The sequence below is a fragment of the Elephantulus edwardii genome, unplaced genomic scaffold (assembly GCF_000299155.1).
Source record: "Elephantulus edwardii isolate Elephantulus edwardi_28Jun2011 unplaced genomic scaffold, EleEdw1.0 scaffold00025, whole genome shotgun sequence".
NCBI lineage: Eukaryota > Metazoa > Chordata > Mammalia > Macroscelidea > Macroscelididae > Elephantulus > Elephantulus edwardii.
This window is the reverse complement of record NW_006399775.1, coordinates 1,299,114-1,322,638: the sequence shown is the minus strand read 5'-3', so window position 1 is coordinate 1,322,638 and position 23,525 is coordinate 1,299,114. Positions and strand designations below refer to the sequence as shown.

The 23,525-nt window shown below is 39.8% G+C and overlaps 1 protein-coding gene across 2 annotated transcripts in view; it reads left to right on the top strand.

The window, feature by feature from the left end:
• The window catches only part of DLGAP2 (discs, large (Drosophila) homolog-associated protein 2), a 301,058-nt gene that overhangs the window by 167,435 nt on the left and 110,098 nt on the right, over nucleotides 1-23,525 (top strand). For both annotated transcript variants that reach the window (XM_006882844.1, XM_006882843.1), the window contains exon 3: nucleotides 7,842-7,989. In XM_006882844.1, coding sequence (XP_006882906.1) covers nucleotides 7,842-7,989 — 148 coding nt within the window. The remainder of the gene's footprint in view (nucleotides 1-7,841; nucleotides 7,990-23,525) is intronic.

Sequence of the window (23,525 nt, the reverse complement as noted above, 5' to 3'; positions counted from 1 at the left end):
ATCTTTGCAATTATTTGTTATGCTTCAGAGAGCTGAGCAATGATGAAGCATGACAGAAGAAGAATAGATGCCTTCGAATTGTGGTTCTGGAGAAGAGTTGAAGATACCATGGACTGCCAAGAAAACAAATGGGTCTGTCTTGGAGAAGATGAAACCAAGTTTCTCCTTGGAGGCTAGGATTTTGAAGCTCCGTCTCATGTACTTTGGGCACATACCAGGAGGAGATCGGTCCTTGGAGAAGGACATCATGCTTGGAAGGGTGGATAGACAGCACAGGAGAGGAAAACTCCGGATGAGATTAATTGATACAGTAACTGAGGCCATGGGTGTTTGTGTGTTGCATGCAGTCAGTGAGACTGATTCAGGACAGGGCAGGGTTCAGAGCTGCTGTACTTAAGGTTGCTATGGGTCACAAATGACACAAGGGCACATTACAACAACAACAATTATTTTCCAGAATCGTTTTTAGAAATGAGAATGGCAAGTTTTTCATCCCACCTATAAGGAGAGCACAGTCCCTGAAAATGGACATCATGCCTGGTAGAGGATCAGAGAAATAGAGGAAGACCCTCAATGAGATGGACTCACATAGTGACTGGCAATGGATTTAACCACAGGAGAGATTGTGAAGATGGAGCGGGACACTACAAGGGTTAATTTTATTGTGTATAGAATGTCAATATGAGTCAGAAATGCCTGGAGAAAACCTGGCACTAATTATTAGCCAAGAAGACCTGTGGTAGCACAGTGGTTAAGTGCTGTTTTGCTATCCAAAGTTGAGAGGAACCAACCCTTCACTCACTGCTCAAGAGAAAGATGTGGAAGTCTATTTGTACAAAGAGTATAGCTCAGAGAACCTTCAGGGCTATCCTACCCTCTCCTGGAAGGTCACTGGGACTTGGAATCAACTGGACAGAAAGAGTTTGGCCCTTACTGAAGTGAGGCCAGCAATATATGTAAATTCTACTTAGTTCTGCTGCTCCCATTTCTTGAAGAGATTGTTACCATGTAGTAAAAATTCTGATTTTTGAGCTCCCTTGCCCAGACAAAGAGTTGAACTGGAGGGGAGACAGCAGAAAGCTCAACCTTGCACTAATTCCCTGGTTTAGCTTGGTTTGGGCTCTTCTTAGCTTATTTGTCCTGTTCAAGATAACCCCAGTGTGGGCAAAGCTCTTGTTAGAGCATGTGACACAGAGGAAAAGTGAGGAGATGGGAGTAAAGTGAAAGCAAAGACAGTTTATTAGAAAAGATATGTCCCAGAAGGAGAGTCTGCTCACTCTCTGAAAGTCAAGAACTGAACAGTGGCTCTGTACAATGCCAATGTTTGATGATATGCTTCTAATTATGCAGAGAGTTCAAAATTTGGTAGGTGGTTCTTCCTCTGGTCCATTGTTCTTAAAATCACCGATCCCATGTTGAGGCCCTCATGGTAATTAGCTTGCTTTGGGGGTGAAGGGGCAGATTTTGCTACTCCTGTTAGGACTGAGGTGCTGACTTGAGTCTGGTGTTGTTTCCAACTTTACTGGGTAGGGCCACTTGACTGTTACCTTCTAATGGCTCCTAGCAAACGTTTCCTCAATTTTTTATTGTTATTTTAAAGAATGTTTACAGAAAATTTAGATTTCCATTTATTTATTGTTTCACATTTTCCTTAATACTCCCACCCCTAGTTCGCTTCTCTCTTTTAAAAAATTCATTCTTTGTTGCACAATTTCCTTCCTCTCCCCCACCCCAACCCCACTCCACTTTGCTATTCACCTCTTATTCTGGACTATTATCATGCAAATAATGCATAATCATATATTCTTTTCAAACAATTCTTTCCCTCATCTGTTCCAATACAGTGTTCATTATTTACCCTTCTTTTTCTTAGTTTTCCCCCAACTCCAATGTCAGTTCTGTCCTTTAAAAGTGGCATTATGTAGCATTTGTCCTTTTGTGACTGAGATATTTCACTCTGGTTTTATCTTTTTAGTATCTGTCTTAACATACTTTCCATCCAGTTTTTATTTATTTCCTACCTAATTCTGATTTTAATAAGATGAGCTTTAGAAACCTTAATGTTTTCTTTGAAAGACTGACCTTGGCATTTCTGGAATTCCTTATATCCTCTCTCCTAGAAAAGAACTCTGGTGACAAAGTCTTCAGGGAGTTGTGCTGCTAACCAAAGGCCTCTGTCAGTCCAAATTCACTAACAGCTCTGAGGCAGAAAGATGGGCAGTCTCTGCCTACCTCCTTCCTCTTCTCCATGTGATTTACAACCTCAGAAACTCAATAACGAAGAGTCTTCTGTAAGTCAGTCCATGCTCAATTGCAATGAGTTTTGAGTTGAGTTTTCATTCCTAGGCTGTTGGGTGCTTCAAAGGCTATAAACAAACACAAACCATATGTAATGGGCTGGAACCAGGAGGGATCAGCTCTTAAAGAGAATGGTAATAAGTGAACATTTGTGAAACTGCAAAAAGGATGAGATGACGGAATATTTTCTTTGAAGTCCCATATATTCTGAAGCCTGGGAATCTTGAAAGTATTACAAAGTATATTTAAGAGCAATTTTTTCACCACTTGCCAAATGTTTTTAGTGCCCTGAAATTCCAGTGAATGTGGCAGCCCCTAGCTGCCAGTTTTCTGAAATAAACCTTGTCAGCCCTCCCACTCAAAGAGTTTTTAGAATCTGAGCAACAGGAAATCTGAATGAGAGAGAAGCCTGAAGAGAGAATGTCGTCTCTGGAAGCTCCCTGGGAGGCTAGGCGCTGAACGCTCAGAAGTAATGGTGGTAAGTGGCCAGGGTGGTCAGAACCCGATCTAGGCCTGGGCTCTAACTGGCCTTTGCTTTCCTCTGGCTTGTGCACAGGTCCAGGGGCTAAGTGGGGAGAAGCAACCTTAGAAACACAAGATAAGGATAATGCCAGTCTAGTGATCACCTGCTTACCCAGTCCAGGGTCTTAGTCCTTCACTGCTGTCAAGTTGGGTTCTGATTTGTAACTGACCTTCCACTGGGTTTCCAAGGCTGTGAGTCACATAGAAGGAGATTGTTCATCTTTCTCCCACAGAGCAGGATTCAAACTACCAGGTGGGTTCAAACTACCAGAGACGTGTGATCTTAGTGTTAGCAGCACAACTCCTGATGGCCTAGTCCACCAGAGTCCAGGGTGGTATATGATTTTCAGAGAGCTCCCTTTTTTTACCTCATCTCTGGGAGCCTCTCAAATGCCACCCTTCACCCACTCATCTATTTAAAATTTAAATTCATTTCTCCTCCTTGCCTGTCTTACTCCTATCAGCCTTCTCTCTACCACCCTCTCCAACCTATTAACTTGAAAAGATGATGGCATTTACATCCTACCATGGGAGCACTTTAAAAGGTAGAGATTTTGTTAACTGAAATAACCCCAGGTTTAAGAACAGTTGCCGTGTTTCCAGCTGCCACCTGGAGACTATCCCCTCCCTGCTTCATGCTGACCCCATGCACAATGGAATTGGACAGTTCTGATCTATCATGTTTTCACTGAGTGATTCGGAGAAGTAGATTGCTACACCTTTCTCCCTACTCTGCCTCAGGCTGGATTCTCCACTGGTATTTTTCAGTATCACAGCAATGCTCAAGCATCTACTACCTGATAGATAAACAGTATCTGTGCATGAGATGTATTTTGCAGGAATCAAAATCCAGGTATTCCACATGAAAAGTAATAATTCTATCACTGAGCCAGCATGGCCCTTCCATTAATAAGGGTAGTTCATTGCTCTCAAGGTGGAACTGACTCATAACAAATGCACCATTGGGTCTCTATAAATCAAGCAGGAGGAGATTGTCCCCGTTTATAACCGGAACTCAGAAATTTCAGTGAATGAATAAATCTGTGGGTAATGGTCATTGGAGCAGGAGGAGTTCAATGGCAAGAGAGAGGATCATAATTGATTAGCCATGAACTACCTCTGATGGAGAAAGATGGATAATTTCCTCCTGTGCAATTTACAGCCTCTGAAAACCCACTGGAGGGCCAGCTATGAGTCAGTTCCAACTTCACTTCAATGAGCTTTGAGATGGAAAGAGGAAGTATCGCAAATGATAGACACTCCTTCAGTCTCAAGATGAAACATTGATTGTTAAACTTTTCTATTATGCTGAGGGAAAATGTCCAACGTGTTCCTACACTTTTGGACTCTTCAAAATAAATAAATCGTGATGACAGCTCCACAAACATTTAAGCGTTGGTGTTATTGTCCCTGCTAAGTGTATTTTTCTCCAGGCTCTTTTCTTCTCTCATTTCCCCCCAGATTTGGTTTTGAATCATCCACTAGCTTATGTAGCTAACATTTGAAAACTTTGCTGAACCAGACACTTCACAGGGAGCCCTCAGTATCTGAAAATGATTGACTCTAGAAAAGGCGAAAATTAATCCACTAAAGATGGAGATAAAAAGTTCATAGTTATGCATAAAATGTGAGTTTGATTGAGACATCTTTTTTTTTTTTTAATTTAGGTTGTTTATTTTTCATTTCAATGAACATCTACAGAGATTTTGGGATTCCATTCATTCTTTGTTGAGACATCTTTTTTTTAAAAGCTCAAATCATAAGTTCATCTTATTCTAAGCAATGATTTTTAGAATCATGAGTTTTTGGAGGAAAAGTTTAATTTTTTTCCTCATAAAATTCTGTGATGCATAGTAAGATATTCTTCACTTGATATATTCTTTATTGGCATGATCATAATGAGAGTTTTTTTCAGGTCATCAATCCTTTCGGACCCCTTCATACTTTGTAATTAAATTCTTCTCTTTGGAAATGTACAGGGTCACCCATCAGCTGTAATTGACAGAGTTCCTTTTATCACTTATATTGACTCCATGAGATACTGAATCTTTGGGAGATTCTCAAGGTCATTTTGCTGTCCCTTTGTGAGAGAAGATCTAACAAACAAGAATAAAGAACTCAGAAGAAATTTAAAAAAAAAAAAAAAAGACTGTTCTCAAAAGCTACGGGGCATTGGGAAAGGAGGAGACTTGTAGAAGACCGTGGGTTTAGTGGTTAGGAAGTGGTGACCCTTATTACAGAATGAAGTGGTCAATGGAGCGGTGGAAGCCATAAATATAAAGGGCTTATGCCAGGAAGCCCCACTGGACACATCAAACCTCTTGACAAAATAACAACATCCTAAAACCAGAGCAAAAATACATTCTCTAATAAGTCAGATTTGTAATCGATCAATTACGTGTTTATAATATAAGAAAACCAGGTAGTAGCTAGGTTTCTTGTTTGGATGGAGAAAAGACCATTTGCTGCTGAAACGCTGCTACAAGTATGTTAGCTGATTATTCTTTGAGTATGTTACTCAGGTTCTCATTGACTCAACTGATTCACACGTAAAATGAAATATAATAATATGTGTATCCGTTTGGGAAATCCACACCCTTGGAGTTTAAATCTCTGGCATGCACTGGATTAACAGACTGAATATTATCAATTGTTCCCAAGCAAGATTCTTGTACTCAGAATCCCATGCCAAGATGATACCCACACATCTTTAAGAGGAAGAGGCTTAAATCACTGTTTTATCTACAAAGTGTGCTTACTTGCCTTTTAAGTGTATACGTGATTAGGTTAAGGGGGGGAAAGGGCAAGGGGAAAACCGAGCAGTTGGCTCTGAGCCTAGTGACCTAATGTCTATCAGAGTCGAATTATGAGTAGAGTTGTTGCCTGACCTGTTATTTGCTACCTGGTTACCTGACTTTTCTTCTGAGGCACCTCTGGATGGATTTGAACTTCCAAACATTTAATCAGCTGTCTAACCCATGAGCTATTTGCACAAATTAGTGATTTATGTCAAAAACCCACGTCTAAAACAAGGGAAAGGAAGAATATCATTGTCATACTTGATGCTGAGTGTCTGAGATGAGTGAACTAATAAAATGGTCCAGATGACACGTCCCCTCACCTCAGGTTCTGCTATCTACTGACACAGGGAGCATCCACCTTTTCACCAATTGAGAGGAAAGTTGAGTGAAACCTTTGGCTCTCATTGTAACCTCACATCTTTGGCTGTTTTGTGATTTTAGTAGTGCTATCAAAAGAGTAAAAACAAATCCTTGTGAAGAAGATCTTTGAGACCAGATCTAAACTGTTACAGCTGAGGGGAGGATGGGAGTGTGTGCTTGAGCGTGAATGACATTCCTTTTGGAAAAAGTTTCTAATGTGATTCTTTGTTTATCATTACTTTCCTTGGATTAAAAAAAAAGAAAGCAGAAGATGCAGACTGAGGGTGGGGAGTGATTAAAACAGGGTGTCTGTGGCTCTCTGGAAGCTTTCCAAAACCCAGGTAAATCTTCTCTTAGATAAAATCCTATCAAACCCTGCTGTCCTCTTTTGTCCTCAAGATAAATTACAGAGACAGCTCAGCCGACCTTAGGATCCTTTCAGAAACTGACTCTTTTTCTTTTGCTTTTATTTGGTTTTGTTCCCTGTTAATTCTTACTTCTTTCTTTTAATGAAGAGCCTTGGTGGCCCAGTAAGTATTCAGCTGTTAACCAGAAGGTTTGCTTTTGGAGCTCACCAGCTGCTCCACAAGAGAATGATGTGGCATCTGCTTTTCAAGCTTGGCAACCCTGTAGGGCAGTCCTCCTCGCCATGGAGTTGCTGTGACATTGAACTTGATGGAATTGAATTTGGCTCTATTTTATGCTTGAACTCTTTCCTGTGCCTTAGAGCTTATCATAACGTTTTACCTTACATTTTACTTGTATACTCTCTATAAATGTCCAAAAACTGTAGATCCTTCTCACATATTTTTTTAACAGATGAAACATATATTTAAATGACATTTCACTCCTTTGTGGCAAGACAAGCAACAGTGAGCTTTTCATTCTTAACCATAAGAGAAAATATTTCATATTCTCTAACTGTATCACTGAAGGTTTTACTTAAAAAATATTTTTATGACATTGTTAGAAAAAGTGTCAACAAAATTTAAAAAGAAAGGCTTTCAGTTAGCCAGAAAGTTAAATTAAACTTCCTCAAGGTTTCACTGTTCTTCCAAGAGCTTAAAAATTGTCAAGAAAGGAGACTTTGAAGGAATTAAGAAGAAAATAATCATTATGATAAAAATGAATTGATTTCTCATTTTATTCTTTTTATCTGGATAACTTTGCATAAATTAAAACTGAAAGAGGTTCTTTTGCTTTTATTTCTCTGAGTAATAGAAGGTTGCAAAAAAAAAGAAAAAATCCAAGACGATTTTTATGAGACCTTTATAGACTTTTTTCTCCTTAAGTTAAAAGTGCCAAGTTTTCTATTTTCTGTGAGTTACTGGTGCTTTCAACACTTCCTCCCCACCCCCTTTTTTCTAATGTAGAACAATCCTAATTTCACTACCTGGTCATAAAGTCAAGCTTCAAAGCAGTTTTATAAAAAGCTTCACCTATTACTTTTGATGACATTCACATTTGCAAATGTTAAGCTCAAAAGTATTTACATAAGACAATATTTTCCATTAATATATATTTGACAAAAAATTATGTAACAAAAAATTATGTAACAACCTCTTAGGAGCTCTGGTGGCATGGTCAGTAGGGAGCTGGGCTCCTAACCCAAAGCCTGTGTTTTCTAGTGGTTCAAATCCACCAGCTGCTCTGTGAGGGGAAGATAGTCTCTTCCTGTACTGTCTAGAGCCTCCAAAAATCCTCTAGAGCTATGACTCAATTCTTATTCCATGGCAATAACTGAGCAAGTGAGTGTTGGTTCAGATAATCATTCTTTTCTGAACAACTTTAATAGAAGTCTGTAGATCGCCTTTTCTCTTCATTTCTTTCTTTCCTTTCCTTTTTCCCCCTTCAATATAGCCAAAGCTACCTGCAAGCTGCAAGTGATGTGCCTGGTGGTCACAACCTGGATCCCTCTGCCAACTACAACTCCCCTAAATTCCGCTCCCGGAACCAGAGCTACATGAGAGCCGTGAGCACCCTGAGCCAAGCCAGCTGTGTGAGCCAGGTTGGGAATTGTTGATTTCCTTCTTTCCCCCTTCGGGTCCAAACACCAATTCTGTGTTGTAACAGAAGGCTTCCCTGATGCTACAAACACCCCTAGTAAACATTTCGTACATGAATTATGTGAGTATGCATGACATTACTGCCTGGAATTCCTCCTGGCAGATTAAAAAGCTCTATACTTTATAAAATTGAGGGGGTTTTCCAGCATTTATTACTCTGTAACATTTTTATCTAGATTTCACCAGAAGATTATAAACTAGTCATTCCCATCTCTTTGTTTGCTTGTCCTGTGGACACTTTTCTTATAATATGGGACTGTGGAAAGGTGATAGGGTAATATTGCTCTCACCACAGTAGCTTTCAGTCATGTCTTTCAAACTGAGCCTTTGAAGGTTTAGTGGGTAGAGTTGGAAATGTACTGTTTGGTGTAACTCCTACACAATTGCACTTGTAAGCAGTGGTAGGTTACCCAGTAAGCACATGCCTAGGGCATAGCAAAACAGGGCACCAGTTGTCCAAAGTAAAGACCTCTAAGTGCCCAGCAGGTAGGGTTGAAGGCAAAACAAACCATTATGGAAGGGATCTGGCAGGGAATGAAGTGAAATTGATACCAACTCCAGTGACTGGGAACAGGCTGGCAGGAAAGAAAGTTCACACAGGTGGCCACTTGCAAAGTTGATTAAGCTCTGAAGCCCCTCCCTACCACTTCAACACCTTCATTAACATCTGTCTCCTGTACTTCCTTTCATGTGGTTGAAGCACCTTATCTTGGAACTATCCTGTTTCTTTCTAGTAAACAAGAAGTGAGGCTAACCTTTTTTTTTCTTTTTTAAATTTAGGTTGTTTATTTTTCATTTCAATGAACATCTACAGAGATTTTGGGATTCCATTGATGCTAGCCTTTTGAATCTAACTCTTTCTACATTCATTCAATTTGCAACTGAGTCCAATGTTAGCAACTTCTCAACAAAGGCATAGTGATAGATAACAAGTCTGATTAATATTGAGAGAACATGCCTCTTGATCCAACCGTTAAAGGCAAGAAGACCAACAATGCTCTTTGCCATGACACTATATATGTTGTTGTGTACATCCTGGCAAACAACCAAAGAGAACTCAAGTCCCAGATGATTCTCAAATAGAGGGAACCCAAATAAATTAACCATCAAAATGAATTCAATCAAGTTACTTTCTGATCGTATAGCATTTAAATACAGGATCATATCCTAAACTTTGCCAGTAATAATAGAATTTTAACTTTAAAATATATTTATCATGCACACAGATTCAATTACATTTATTATAACATTAGCATGGATAATAAATTACTATCAATCACACAGAAGGGATGACCTGTTTTTCCCACATGGAGCAGCTGGGGGATTTGAAACACCTGTCTTTGGTTTATAAGCATAACTCTTTACCCACTAGGTTACCAGAACTACCTGGTGGGGGGGGGAAACCAAACAGATCTGAAACTACTGAAAATATTCATATTTATCTCACATAAAAGTTTTCATTAATGTGTCACTTGAATTTTAGTTTAACATCTTTTGTGCAGGACACAGTACTTACTATTGCTAACAATTTTAACATAAAGACTTCATATTTATGCCACTTTTGTGTGCAATATTATGTTGTTGTTTTTGTTATGTCTTATCAAATTGGAACCAACTCAAAACTGGCAATCCAGCAGGTTTTCAGAGGCTGTAGAACACGTAAGAAGAGATTGACCAATCCTTCTCTGGTGGAGCAATTGGTGGAGTCAACCACATGCCTTGCTAATATGTTGTTGTTATGTGTTGTCAAATTGCCTGCGACTCTTAGTGACCCTATGTACAACACCCGTGAACCCTGCTCTATCCTGTGCCAATCTTATTGTCTCTGACAAATCTACCGCCATTATACCAGTAACTGAGTCTATCCATCTTAATGAGGGTCTTCCTCTGTTATAGTCACATTTAAAAAGAATATTACTATACTATTACAACTCACATTCATCATTTGAATGCTGAGATCAGCAGCAGAGGAAAGGATGTAACACTACCTTAATCCAGCCTTATTTGTAAGATTCATTCTCAGGACTGTACATATTTCCTTCTAGGTCCATTGGCTACAATGGTCCCTAGATGGCTCAGAGTTGGCACTTCAGTTTGAATCTAACAAGCAGTACTGCTGAAGAAAGGACTGCTAATCTGTTTTCATTAAGATTAAAGCCAAGACTCTTTGGAGCATTTGTACTGTGTAACATGCAGGGCTGTCATGACATGGAACTGACTCAATGGAAACTAGCAACAACTCTGGCTACAAATAAGACATGTGGCATCCACTTCCTAAACCACCTACTTCCAGAAACTCTATGAACTTTGATAAATGCTGATAACTGTAGAGGAGCTTCAGGCCTTTCGTTCATAGGGTCACTATGAGTCGTACTCAACTCGAAGACAATCAACAACAACAACATCATTATCTAAATGGTGGTTGTTCTTGTTGTTGTTGCTGTTGTTATTGTTATGTGCCATCGAGTCGCTTGCAACTCATAGCAACTCTGTTCTATAGCCGTCTCAAATGCACTCATTCCCACCACTCCAGTCACAGAATCAATCCATCTCATTGAAGGTCTTCCTCTCCTGCGCTGCCCATCCGCTCTGCCAAACATGATGTCCCTTTCCAAGGACCAGTCCCTCCTTGCAACATGCCCAAAGTATATCAGATGAAGCTTCAGAATCCTTGACTCCAAGGAGAATTGGCTTCACCTTCTCCAGGACAAACCTGTTTGTTCTCCTAGCAGTCCATGGTATATTCAACACTCTTCTCCAGCACCACAGCTCAAAGGCATCAATTCTCTTTCTATCATCCCTATTCACTGTCCAACTCTCTGACGCATAATTGCGAAGACTATAGCCCGGATCAGGCACACCTTAGTCTCCAGCCTGACACCGTTGCTCTTCAGTACTCTTGAGAGGTTCCTCACAGCTGACTTTTCCAATGCAATTCATCTCTTGATTTCCTGACTGTTGTTACCAAGAGTGTTGACTGTGGAGCCAAGTAAACTAAAACTGTTAACTACGTAAATCTCTTCACCATCCATACTGATGCAGCTGCCAATTGGCCCAGTGGTGAGAATCTTTGTTTTCTTGATGTTGAGCTTCAATCCATATAGGAGGCTGCAACCCTTGACCTTCTGTAGCAAGTGCTTCAAGTCCTCCTCAATTTCAGCAAGCAGGGTTGTGTCATCTGTATAACGCAGGTTGTCGATGACTCTTCCAGCAACCCCGATCCCTCATTCCCCCTCGTACAGCCCAGTGTCTCGGATGATCTGTTATGCATGCAGATTGAAAAGATATGGAGACAGAATGCATCCCTGATGGCTCTGTTCTGACGACTGCCTCTTGGTCCAAGTATAGGTTTCACATTAGCACAATCAAATGTTCTGGGATTCCCATTCTTCTCAGAGTCAGCCACAGCTTGTTGTGATCCACACAGTCAAAAGCCTTTGCATAGTCAATGAAGCACAGATAGACATTCCTCTGGTATTGTATTTTAATTAAGCCTGAGTTCTGCAATAAAATGCCTCAGGATTATGACTGAGAAAGCTGTAACACGCTTTCCCAACCAATTTTGAATATTCCAAGAATGCATAACAAAGCAGATATTTATTATTTATTTTAATCATCACAATTCTAGGATTAATAAGAATTGAGTTCTTAAAACAAGAACTAAATGAAAACAAAAACAAAAAAGGAAGTAAATGATTTTTTACTAAATTTAACTGCTTAAAAATGAAAACATAGTTCTTGAGGAATTGAGACTTATTACTATACATTTTGCATTATGAAGAACACACTGATTTCTTCAACATTGAATAGAATAGTCATTGGGAAAATAAGTTTTTGAGTCAAGAGATATGAGCGCCAATTCACTCCTGCCTCAGGTGATTGTTGTTAAGTGCCGTCGCAGGCGACTCATAGCGACCCTATGAAGGAGAGTCCTCAACTCTTGGGTGTCTCTCATCCTCTCTCCAGGTTCATAGGGTTTCCGGAGGCAAGCTATTATGGAAGTGGATGCCACTCCTCCTTCCACGCTTGTTTAATCGCGGAGCTCCACCCCACTCTCAGTCCGCATTGGGTAGCCAACCATTAACGTAAGGCCAAGCGTGGCTTCCCTGGCTCCTAGAGGCAGAGTCGCCTTTCTCCAGAGACCGCCACAACACAACAGCTCCCACATACACAGCACCATCCTCTCTGGCCAAAGGATCACAGCCAGTCTCAGGTGATAGAACTTAAAAAATTACCATGTTCAATTCAGCAATACAAAGACTTGCACTAAGATACATACCACAGAGTGTTGATTGCTCAACAGTCAAATATGACGGCATTTAGCTCTTAACGTTTCCCTTCTCAAGTACTTCTGTTCAAGCGACTCGACGGCACATAACAACAACACCACTTTTGTTACATTTTGTAAAACATACAAAAAAGATATTTATCAATTTAACAGTTTCTATAATGTACAATTTGGTGACACAGATTAAATTCTTCAAGATATGAATCATTCTCAGTTGCCTTTTCTAAACTGTTGGCCCCTAATTCACATAAATTCACTACTCCACAGGCTTTCCAGGTAGCTTTTGCTTTTCTCATCGGTAGAGGAAGTAATACCTAATCCATCAAACTACACACAAAAATTATATAACGCAGGTTGAGTAACAAAATAAGTGTTAAATAAATTTGGGCTATTACTTTGCAAAGAGTCCAATATCTAGTAGTACTCAAATAAATGATAATCATAAATCTTATTACAATAGCAATACAAACTAGTCTTCTTATCTCTAAGCTGGAACTATTAGCTTACCTTCCACTGGGGTTCAGAGGCTATAAATTGTACAGGAGGAGAATTCTCATCATTCTCCTTCAGAGACACTGTTGCCATAAGCACCAAAGAGGCTCAGCTTTTGGAATGCACAATTCCTTATCGGCTACCCCATTAAAGCCTCCCCCCGCCATGATAATTCGCAGCATTGTTGCTGTTGTTATGTACCATCGAGTAACCTGTGACTCATAGTGACCCTATGTACAATAGGCCTAAATCCTGCTCTATCATGTGCCTATCTTATTGTCTCTGACAGACCTTCCCCCAATACCCTAGTCACTGAAACAATCCATCTCATCAAGAGTCTTCTTCTCCTGTGCTGGCCCTCATTCCTCCTAAGCATGATGTCCCTCTCCAAGGACTGGTCCCTCCTTACAACATGCCCACAGTATGTCAGATGAAGCTTCAGAATCCTTGCCTCCAAGGAGCAGCCAGGTCTCAGGCTCTCTAGGAAGAACTTACTTGTTCTCCCAGCAGTATGTGGTATATTCAATACTCTTCTCCAGCACAGCTCAGACATCAATTCTTCTGTCATCCCTAGTCATTGTCCAGCTTTCTGATGCATAGTAATTGTAAAGACTATGTCCTAGATTGGGTGCACCTTAGTCTCCAGACTGACATTATTGCTCTTCAGTACTCTGGAGAGGTCGCTAACAGCAGACTTCCCCAAGGCAATTCGTCTTTTAATTTCCTGGCTTCTGGTACCGAAAGTATTGATTGTGGAGCCAAGCAAACTGGAGCTGTTAATGTCTCTTCATTCACCAGAATCTAGCAACATTGTAACAGTATTTAATTCTGATTACTCAAAGTCTGTCTGGTTGTAGATAATACTATGAACTTTTGGTAGCACGCCCAGGGCTAAATATCTGAAGCCTTTCCATTGCCTTAGGCCTTAATTATGTCAGTGTTCTTTCTACATTTTTTTTTCAATTGGAAGGTTGCACTCTGAACCCTGTCTATTGAAATAGATAGGATTTTTCCATTTCCATGATTCAAGAAAGGTATTTTTCTTCTACCCAGTTGCATTTTCTTTTATAAAAGCATTAAATCTCTGACTACAGCAAGAAAAATTCATTAACTCTATTTTCCAATGATCAGCAAAGAATCATTACTAACTTTATAAACTAATAAATGTGAGTTCAAACCCTGAAAGGTACAAATCCAAAAGAAACCTCTGAGTCTTAGACATCAAGGCAATTTGTTGTTACTATTTTTGTTTACCATCAAGTTAGAACCAACTCATAGCTGACCCACCAGTGGGTTTTCAGTCATAGTTATTTGCACAAGAGGAGATTGCCTATCATTCTTCAGGTCACTATATCATCTGCCTATAGCTCCACAAAATAGAACAACAATAATTATGTTGTTGTTGTTGTTGTTATGTGCTGTCGAGTCACTTGCGACTCATAATGACCCTATGTACAACAGCCCTAAACTCTGCTCTGTCCTATACCAATTGTACCATCTCTGACACTCCCATCCCGATTCTCCCAGTCACTGAATCAATCCACCTCATAGAATAAAAAATTTAGTGTCTTACAATGTTTAGCTAATTTCATAAATGTTCTACCTGAGACTTAAAAAGATGAATCCTGGTTATACAGTGATTAATGCATTCATCTTCTAATTAATAAATCAAAGGTTGCATGCACCAGCCTCTTAGAGGGTGAAATACTTGGGAGTTTTGCTTACATAAAAATTTATAGCCTTGAGAAACCTCTGGTGGTGTTCTATAGATTCATTCACTATGAGAATCAATTCAATAGCAATGGATTTGGTTGCTGGCAATGTGAAAGTCAAAGATGAAGGAGATTCCTTTACTAAGCATATTAATTGATAGAAAATGATATATTTTTAAAATTTCTCTCAGCACAGGGATAACTACTGTCATTATAACTTGTTGTTGTTCTTGTTATATGCCATAGAGCCTTTTACGACTGATAGCAACCCTATGTACAAGAGCCCTAAACCCTGATCTATCTCTTGCCAATCTTATTGTCTCCAACATATCTACTTCCATTACTCCAGTTACTGAAGCGATCCATCTCATCAAGGGTCTTCCTCTCCTACACTGTCCGTCTGTCCCTCCACCCTTTCAAGCATGACATTCCTCACCAAGGACTGATCCTGCCTTAGAACATATCCAAAGTATGTCAGATAAAGCTTCAGAATTCTTGCCTCCAAGGAGCAGCCTGGTTTCATCCTCTCTGGGACTAACCGGGTTTTTTTTTCTCCTAGCATTCCATAGTATATCCAATACTCTTCGCCGGGACCAACAGTTAAAGGCATCAACTCTCCTTCTATTATCCCTAGTCATTGTCCAGTTCTCTGATGCATAACAAGTGACTGCAAAGACCATGGCCTGTATCAGGCATACCTTAGTCTCCAGACTGGCATCATTGCTTCTCAGTACCTTGGAGAGGTCTCTGACAGCAGATTTTCCAAATGCAATTCATCTTCTAATTTCCTGGCTGCTGGTACCAAGAGTGTTGATTGTAGAGCCAAGCAAACGGAAGCTATCAACAATATCAATCTCTTTACCATCCGTAATGATGCCGCCAATGGGCCCAGTGATGAGAATCTTTGTTTTCTTGATGTTGAGCTTCAATCCATATTGAAGGCTTCAGCCCTTAACCCTCAACAACAAGCACTTCAAGTCCTCTTCTGTTTCGGCAAGCAGGGTTGTGTCATCTGCATAACTTAGATTGCTGATGAGTCTAGCTCCAATCCTAATGCCACACTTCTCCTCATAAAGCCTAGCTTCCCAGATAATCTGTTCTGCATATAGAATAAAAAGATACGGAGATAGGACACATTCTTGATGCACACTCTTCCCAATTTTGAACATGCAGTGTCTCCTTGCTCTGTTCTGTCTGCCTCCTGGTCCACGTATAAGTTTCACATAAGCACAATCAAGTGTTCTGGGATACCCATTCTTCTCAGAGTCAGCCACAGTTTGTTGTGATCCACACATTCAAATACCTCTGCATAGTCAATAAAATACAGATTGACATTCTTTTTGAACTCTCTGCTTTCATCCAAGATCCAGCTGACATTACCTATAATATTCCTAGGGCCACACCCTCTTCTATATCCAGACTGCACACACACACACACACACACACTGGTGTATTAGTGGTAAGAAGTTACATTGTCAAGCTAAAGTCACATGGTTCAAATCCACGCACTATTCTGGGGGGGGGGGAAGTGGATAATTTCCTTCCATGCAATGGACACTGAACTCATTGGAGGGTCAGCTCTGACAATTTCAACTTGATGGTATATTTTATATATATATATATATATTCTTGTTATAACGTGCCATCAAGTAATTTGTGACTCATAGCAATCCTATGTATAACAGCTCTGAAGCCTGTCCTATCCTGAGCCAGTCTGACTAGATCCAACACACCTACCCACAATAACCTAGTTATTGTATCAGTCCATCCCATTTGGGGTCTTCCTCTTCTGTGCTGTCACTCCACCCTTCCAAGCATGATGTCCTTCTCCAAGGATTGGTCCCTCATAAGTACAAAGTATGTAAGACAGAGCTTCAAAATCATAGCCTCCAAGAAGAAACTTGGTTTCACCCTCTCCAAGACAGACCTGTTTGTTTTCTTGGCAGTCCTCGGTATGTTTAATACCCTTCTCCAGAACCATAACTTAAAGGCATCAATTCTTTTCTGTCATCCTTAGTTATTGTACAGGTATATGTATGTTATTGGTTTGTACCATCAATTCAGAACTGACCCATATTTGAGGTTTTCAGAGGTAGTTAATAACATGGGAGGAGACTGCTGATCCTTCTCCTGTAGGCTTATATATGTATGTATGTGTATGTGTGTGTAAATATGGATTCAAACCACGTGACTTCAGGATTGCAGCCCAGCTATTTATCACTAGGACACGAGGCCTCCCTAATGATCTCTGTTTGTATGTGTGTGTATGTGCATACATATATTTCAAATATATACACCAACAACCAGAGCCAAAAAAAGAGGAAATAGAAGATTACTACCAACTTTTGTAGTCAGAGATTGATTGAACAGGTAATCAAGATGCATTAACAATAATGGGTGACTGGAATGTAAAAGTGAGGAACAGAGAATAAGGATCAGTAGTTGGAAAACATGGACTTGGTGACAGAAATAAAGCTGGAGATAGATTGATAGAATTTTGCACAAAGATTTTTTTCATTGCGAATACATTTTACAAGGAACATAAACACAGGCTATACACATGAATTTCACCTGATAGTATCAATTACATCTCGCTGGAGAAGCTCAGTATCAGCTGTGAAAACCAGGCCAGGTGCTAATGGCAGAACAGACCACCAAGTATTCATATACAAGTTCTAGCTGAAGCTACAAGGAAAATGAAATCAAGCCCACAGGAACCAAAATATGACCTTGAGTCTATCTCACCTGAATTTCAAAACCATCTCAGGAACAGTTTTGAGGCTTTGAACACTAATGAGAAAAGACTAGATAAACTGTGGGAGACTATCAAGAATATCATGCAGGAAGAATGCAAAATGTCATTTCAAAGACAAAGGAGGAAGAAAAGACCAAAATGGATGTCAGAGGAAACTCTGAGTATTGCACTAGAGAGCCGAGAATCCAAAGCAAAGGGAAGAAACCAAGATATTAAGGAGCCAAACAGAAGATTTCAAAGGGCAACGCAGAAAGACAAAGTATTATAATGAAATGTACAATGAGCTAGAGTCAGAAAATCAAAGGGACCAAACTTACTCAGCATTTGTTAAGCTAAAGAAACTGAAAACAAGAATTCAGTTTTATTTTTATGGAATCCTTTGCTTTATGAATTTAATGAAAAATGTTCAGGGGAAAGAAAGTGGGAAGAAGGGATGGATTGCATAGAGTACAGACCAGGGGAAGATATACCCTATGTGGATCTTGGATTATACAGAATTTCTATGGCATCTCCTTTTCTCTGCTATGCCAGCCTACTCTACGGATGGTTACAAGAAACAGAATGGTGACTGCCATGGGGCTCAGCCTCCTGAAGTTGGCTAAAATCCAAACATTCCTCCTCTGTTGTCAAGGAGCAAAGGAAAGGTAAAGCTATGGCCGTAGCTTGCTAATTACCATAATGGACAGCTATAAGTTTGTCCTGTCACAAATGGAATGCAAAATAGATGTCACAAAGGGATAGTTGACTTAATGTTTTATGAAAATAAAAGTCTCATAAATATCTAGTGTTTCACATACCTTATGATCATAAACTATATGCTTCTATTCTTAATTTTCCTGCCTGTTTCTTTTTTCATATTTTTTTTGTTTATTGTGGCAAAAATACATGTAATGTAACATGTTCTATTTTAACAAGTTTTAAGGAGATCTGGTGTCCTAGTGATAAGAAGCTGTACTGAAATCTGAAAGGCATGTGGTTTGGATCTACCCGATGCTCTGAGATCTGAGGATAGGAGATCTCTTACGTGATTTACTGCCTCTGAAAACCTACTGGATGGTCATCTATGAGTCAGTTCCTACTTGATGGCACATGGAAACACAAGAATAAGTTTTAATTATACAAGTAAATGACATAAAACACATTCACAATATTGTACAACCATCACCATCTTTCTAAAACTTTTCATTGTTTCAAAGATAAACTCTTTAATAAAGCAATGTTCCTCAACCCCTTCTCTTTGATTTTAATTTATTTTTTTGCACAAGTTTTAAAAATTAATGGAAAACAGATTCTCACCACTAGGCCCACTGGCAGCATCGTGATGGATGGTGAAGAGATTGAGATTGTTGACAGCTTCACTTTGCTTGGCTCTACAATCAACACTCTTGGTACCATAAACCAGGAAATTAGAAGATGAACTGCATTAGGAAAGTCTGTTGTCAGAGACCTCTCCAGAGTATTGAAGAGCAATGATGTCAGTATGGAGACTAAGGTACGCCTGATACAGGCCATGGTCTTTGCAGTCACTTGCTATGCATCAGAGAGCTGGACAATGACTAGGGATGATAGAAGGAGAATTGATGCCTTTGAGCTATGGTGTTGGAAAAGAGTATTGAATATACTGTGTACTGCTAAGAGACGGAACAGGTTTATCCTGGAGAGGGTGAAACCAGGTTGCTCTTTGGAGGCAAGAATTCTGAAGCTTGATCTGACATACTTTGGACATGTTGACTAGTCCTTGGAGAGTGATATCATGCCTGGGAGGGTGGAGACAGCACAAGAGAGGAAGACCCCTGATGAATAGATTGATTCAGTAACTGAGGTAATGGGTGTAGGTGTGTCAGAGACAATAGGATTGGCAAAGGATAGAGCAGGGTTTAGGGCTCTTATATGTAGGGTCACTATGAGTAGCAGGTGACTCGATGTCACATAACAACAACAACCACAATTCAATATCAAAGCCAGACCAATGTGGCTTAACAACACAGGAAGGAAGAGGGTAATTCTAGGTGGTAAGAGGATCATGCAAGAACTAAATTCACTTTCATCTTCTTGAGATACTTGAATTTAGTGGCTAAAGTCCCTCTACAACTATCGACTTTTAATAAAGTTCACAGAGTTTCGGCAGACATGTTGTTTAGGAAGTGGATACCACTTTTGCTTCCAACCTCTGAATTAATATCCTCTAACATTTTAGAGAACATAATTGGATTTTACTCTTATGTTTGTGTTAAAATGTTTGCGCTATGTCTTATACATTATGTTTTGTACTTAATGTTCCATTAGAAGCCTCTATTTGATGGATCTCCACATAAAGTGGAATTATGCCCAAGTTTTCCACATCCCTAAATGCACACAGCATTTAAGAGCTTCCCATCATGCCCATAGGATAAATACTAATATAATAATGAGTACAACTTTCTGAGATCTGCCAAATTCTTGAAGTAGAATTAAATGCTTAGATTCTTGGCTGCAATGCTGTGATGGCCTATAGGTAAGAACCCTCACTACAATCTCGAAGTCACACAGTGACATACAGTTGCTCTGTGGGAGAAGGATGGGCAATCTCCTCCTGTGCAATTACTGCCTCAGGAAACCTGTCAGAGGGCTAGCTATGGTTTAGTTCTGTCTCAATGGCACGCAACAACAAGAAGCTGATGTCTCTATGGACTTCTTAATGGCCTTATTCCTATCAAAGAAAAAAATTTAACAATTTCAACTTCCTCAGCTCCACAATCAACACTCTTGGCACCAGCAGTCAGGAAATCAAACAACAGATTGCATTAGATAAATCTGCTGTCAGGAACTCTCCAGAGTACTAAGAATCAACAATGTCAGTCTGGAGATTAAAGTATGCTTGATCCAGTCCATGGTCTTTGCAATTACTTGCTATGCATCAGCAAGCTGGACAATGACTAAGGAAGACAGAAAAACAATTGATGCCTATGAATTGGGGTTCTGGAGAAGAGTGTGGAACATACCATGGACCACCAAGGAAACAAATAAATCTCTCTTGGAGAGAGTGAAACCAAGTTTCTCCTTGGAGGCTGGGATTTTGAAGCTCTGCCTTACATACTTTAGGCACATGGACAGGAGGGATCAGTCCTTGGAGAAAGGCATCATGCTCAGAAGGGTGGAGGCATAGCACAGGAAAGGAAGACCTTGGATAAGATGGATTGGCTCAGTAACTTGGGTAATGGGGGTAGGTGCGTTGGAGTCAGTGAGACTGGCTCAAGACAGCACAGGCTTCAGAGCTGTTGTACACAGGGTCATTCTACATAACAACATCTATCTCAACATATAGATGATAGAGAGAGAGAGAGAGAGAGAGAGAGAGAGATTAGAAAGATACAATTTGATGGTTGGGGGTTGAGGGAAATTGGAAGAATCTGTTCTTTGAAAAACAAAAAGAAAGATTAGATAAAAAGATAGCTAGAAAGCTAGAGTAGATATCTAGATTAGATAGAGAGACAGACCTGGAAAGGGTGAAACCAGGATGTCCTGTCTCACATTCTTTGAGTAAGTTTCCAGGAGAAATCAATAGAAGGGTATCATGATGCTTGGAAGGAATTTCACTACCAACTCAAAGGTGCATGTTTCGAATTCACAAGCTGCTCCACAGCAGAAAGAAGGACAATATCCTCTTATGCAATTACTGCCTTTGAAGATCTACAGGAGGGTCAGCTATAAGTCCATTCTGACGTGACAGTATTCAACAACAACAACATATATATATGATAGGAAAATGTATACAAAAGCTAATTGTGCAGAGGCACACGGTTTGAATCCACCAGATGCTCTGCAGGAGGAGGGGCAATCTCCTCCTATACCAGTCAGATCCAATTTGACGGTACACACACGAAATAACAAAATATTAAAAAAAAAAAAAGCTAATTTTGGTCTGTTCTCAAATCCACTTCTCAACCTGCTGGCTTGTCACTGTCTGACAAAATGGAAACCTATAGGGAGAAGTAGAAGGTGGGAGAGAAGTAGCAATGTAATTGGACTCACTCGAACTTTTTCAGTCTTAGCTCTGATCTTTCTCCTTTGTCATCATTAGAAATCTATTTCTTGTCATCTGTTCAAATCCTAATTATTATTCTATATACACTTCTGTACCTGACTTCCACTGTTTCGATGATATACCAAATCTCCAAGTTGAAATGTAAAAAAGAAAGAAAGCTAGCTTAATAAAAAGCCAATTCTTTTGTTATTGTTTATTCAAATCTTACTATGTTGAGATTTAGAGTGTGACAATTTTAGCTAGAATGTGTAAGCATGTGTGATAGGACTGATCTGACAATTCAGTGAGTAAAAAATAAAACTTTCTCTTGAGGCCAGATACATTTCAAGCCCTGGAAAAGGCCAAGTGATTCCTTGATCCTTGTTCTTCTCTTTCGTGTGATAGTGTGTTCTCACCTTTCTTGTGGCTTAGTACAACCAAATCTTCCTGAGTTCACAATGTCTATGAACAGAGATGGCTTGCCTTTGTTTTGTCTGGATTCACAATTCTGAAAAATCTGCCAACTTCCCAATTCCTTCCACTGCCAGGAATTGTGAAAGAGCTGACTGGGACAGTTGTTTCAGTGGACCATGAAGAAGAAATAAGAAAATTGGAAGAGTGGCACATAATACGAATACATGCCTCAGCCTCATTACAGCAAAGATTTTTGCCTTCTTCATAGTTTTGGATTGTGACCAATTTCTTGTCTCTTTTTTCCCCTCCTGGTCTTGTAAGAAATAGTTTCATGTGATTATAACTTCTTTCTCTGATATTTGCCTTTGAAATATTATCTGTCATAACCTACTCACAGAAGAAAACTCATACACTCAAGCTCATAGCCATACAGTTAATTGCAGCTCATAGGATCAAGTAGAACTGTTGCATAACATTTCCAATGGTTTTCTTAGGGTTTCCAAATACATAAATCTTTATAGATGTAGACTGCTTTGTCTTTCTCTCATGGAGTTGCTGGTGGGTCTGAATTACCAGCCTTTTGTTTAGTAGTCAAGTGTTTTAATCACAATACCACCAGAACTCCTCTCCTGACCTCCCCAAAGCCCAAACTCAAAACACCCAGACCAGTGGCTATCAAATGCATGTCAATTTATGATAGCACCATGTATTTCAGAGTAGGACCATGCCCTGTGGGGTTTTCAGTAGCTTTGATCTTTTAGAAATCATACCCAAGACTTTCCTCCAAGGATCTTCTGTGTGCCTTCAGTAACGTTTGTACTGCACAAGGACTCCCCAGCAGGCTCACCCTTAGATTTATTCAGAGAACATCCTGAAAGAAAAGGCAGCTCTCTTTATTGTGCAATAGCCTCCCCCCTTACCATTTAAAATGAATCCTAGGGGGCTGTGCTGCTAACCAAACGTAGCACGTCTCTGCTGGTTCCAACCCACCAGCCACTTCACAAGAGCAAGGTGGGCAATTTCCTGCCAAGTGACTTACAGCCACTGAAAACCTGCTGGAAGGTCAGCTATAAGTCCCCTCTGATTCTATGACAATGAGATCCCTTAGTTCCTTACTCTCTGGAAGCAGTTGAAACAGTATTTCATAGATATGTGTCTCAAAGCTAAGTAAGATGCCTAGACTCACTGCGACATCAAAACTACGCTGGTCATTTCTATCATGTACTCCATTGGCTTAATGTCTTCTTGGAAAAATCGTCAGTGAATTTAACCTTGGTTCAGGTTACAGTGTAAAATTATATTCACTTTTCTATGTCTCCCTCAACCTAAGTGAACAAATCAGCTCTCAGATAATAGATAATTTCACTACTCAATTTCCTCCTAGACTAATGGGAGATTATGACTTTTTGCTTGTTTAGTCGGGAGAGAGTAATTTTCATCTCTAGAGCCTCACTGTTAAATTTTTGTAGCTGGAAGCTCAGCCAAATAATACTCCTTACTGAGATTTCAGTCCTTTGCTTATAAAATACATAGAGATAGTTAATTGTATCTCTTTTTAAAGGAGAGAAATGAATGAAAAACCACAATTAATTGCTGAAGACTTTCTACCAAAAACTTCCAATAGGGCTGCTGGCAAAGGCTTATGACATCACTCATAGTCTTTTCAAGTTTTCTAATCTGTATTGTTGACATCAGTCCAGTCAGTCATTGCCATGGAGTCCAAACTGGTTCATAACTGAACTTCCAATGGGGTTTGTGGGCTGTAAATCACATCTATGAACCCAGACTTTCTTAAAGATTTGTGTGCCTTGATG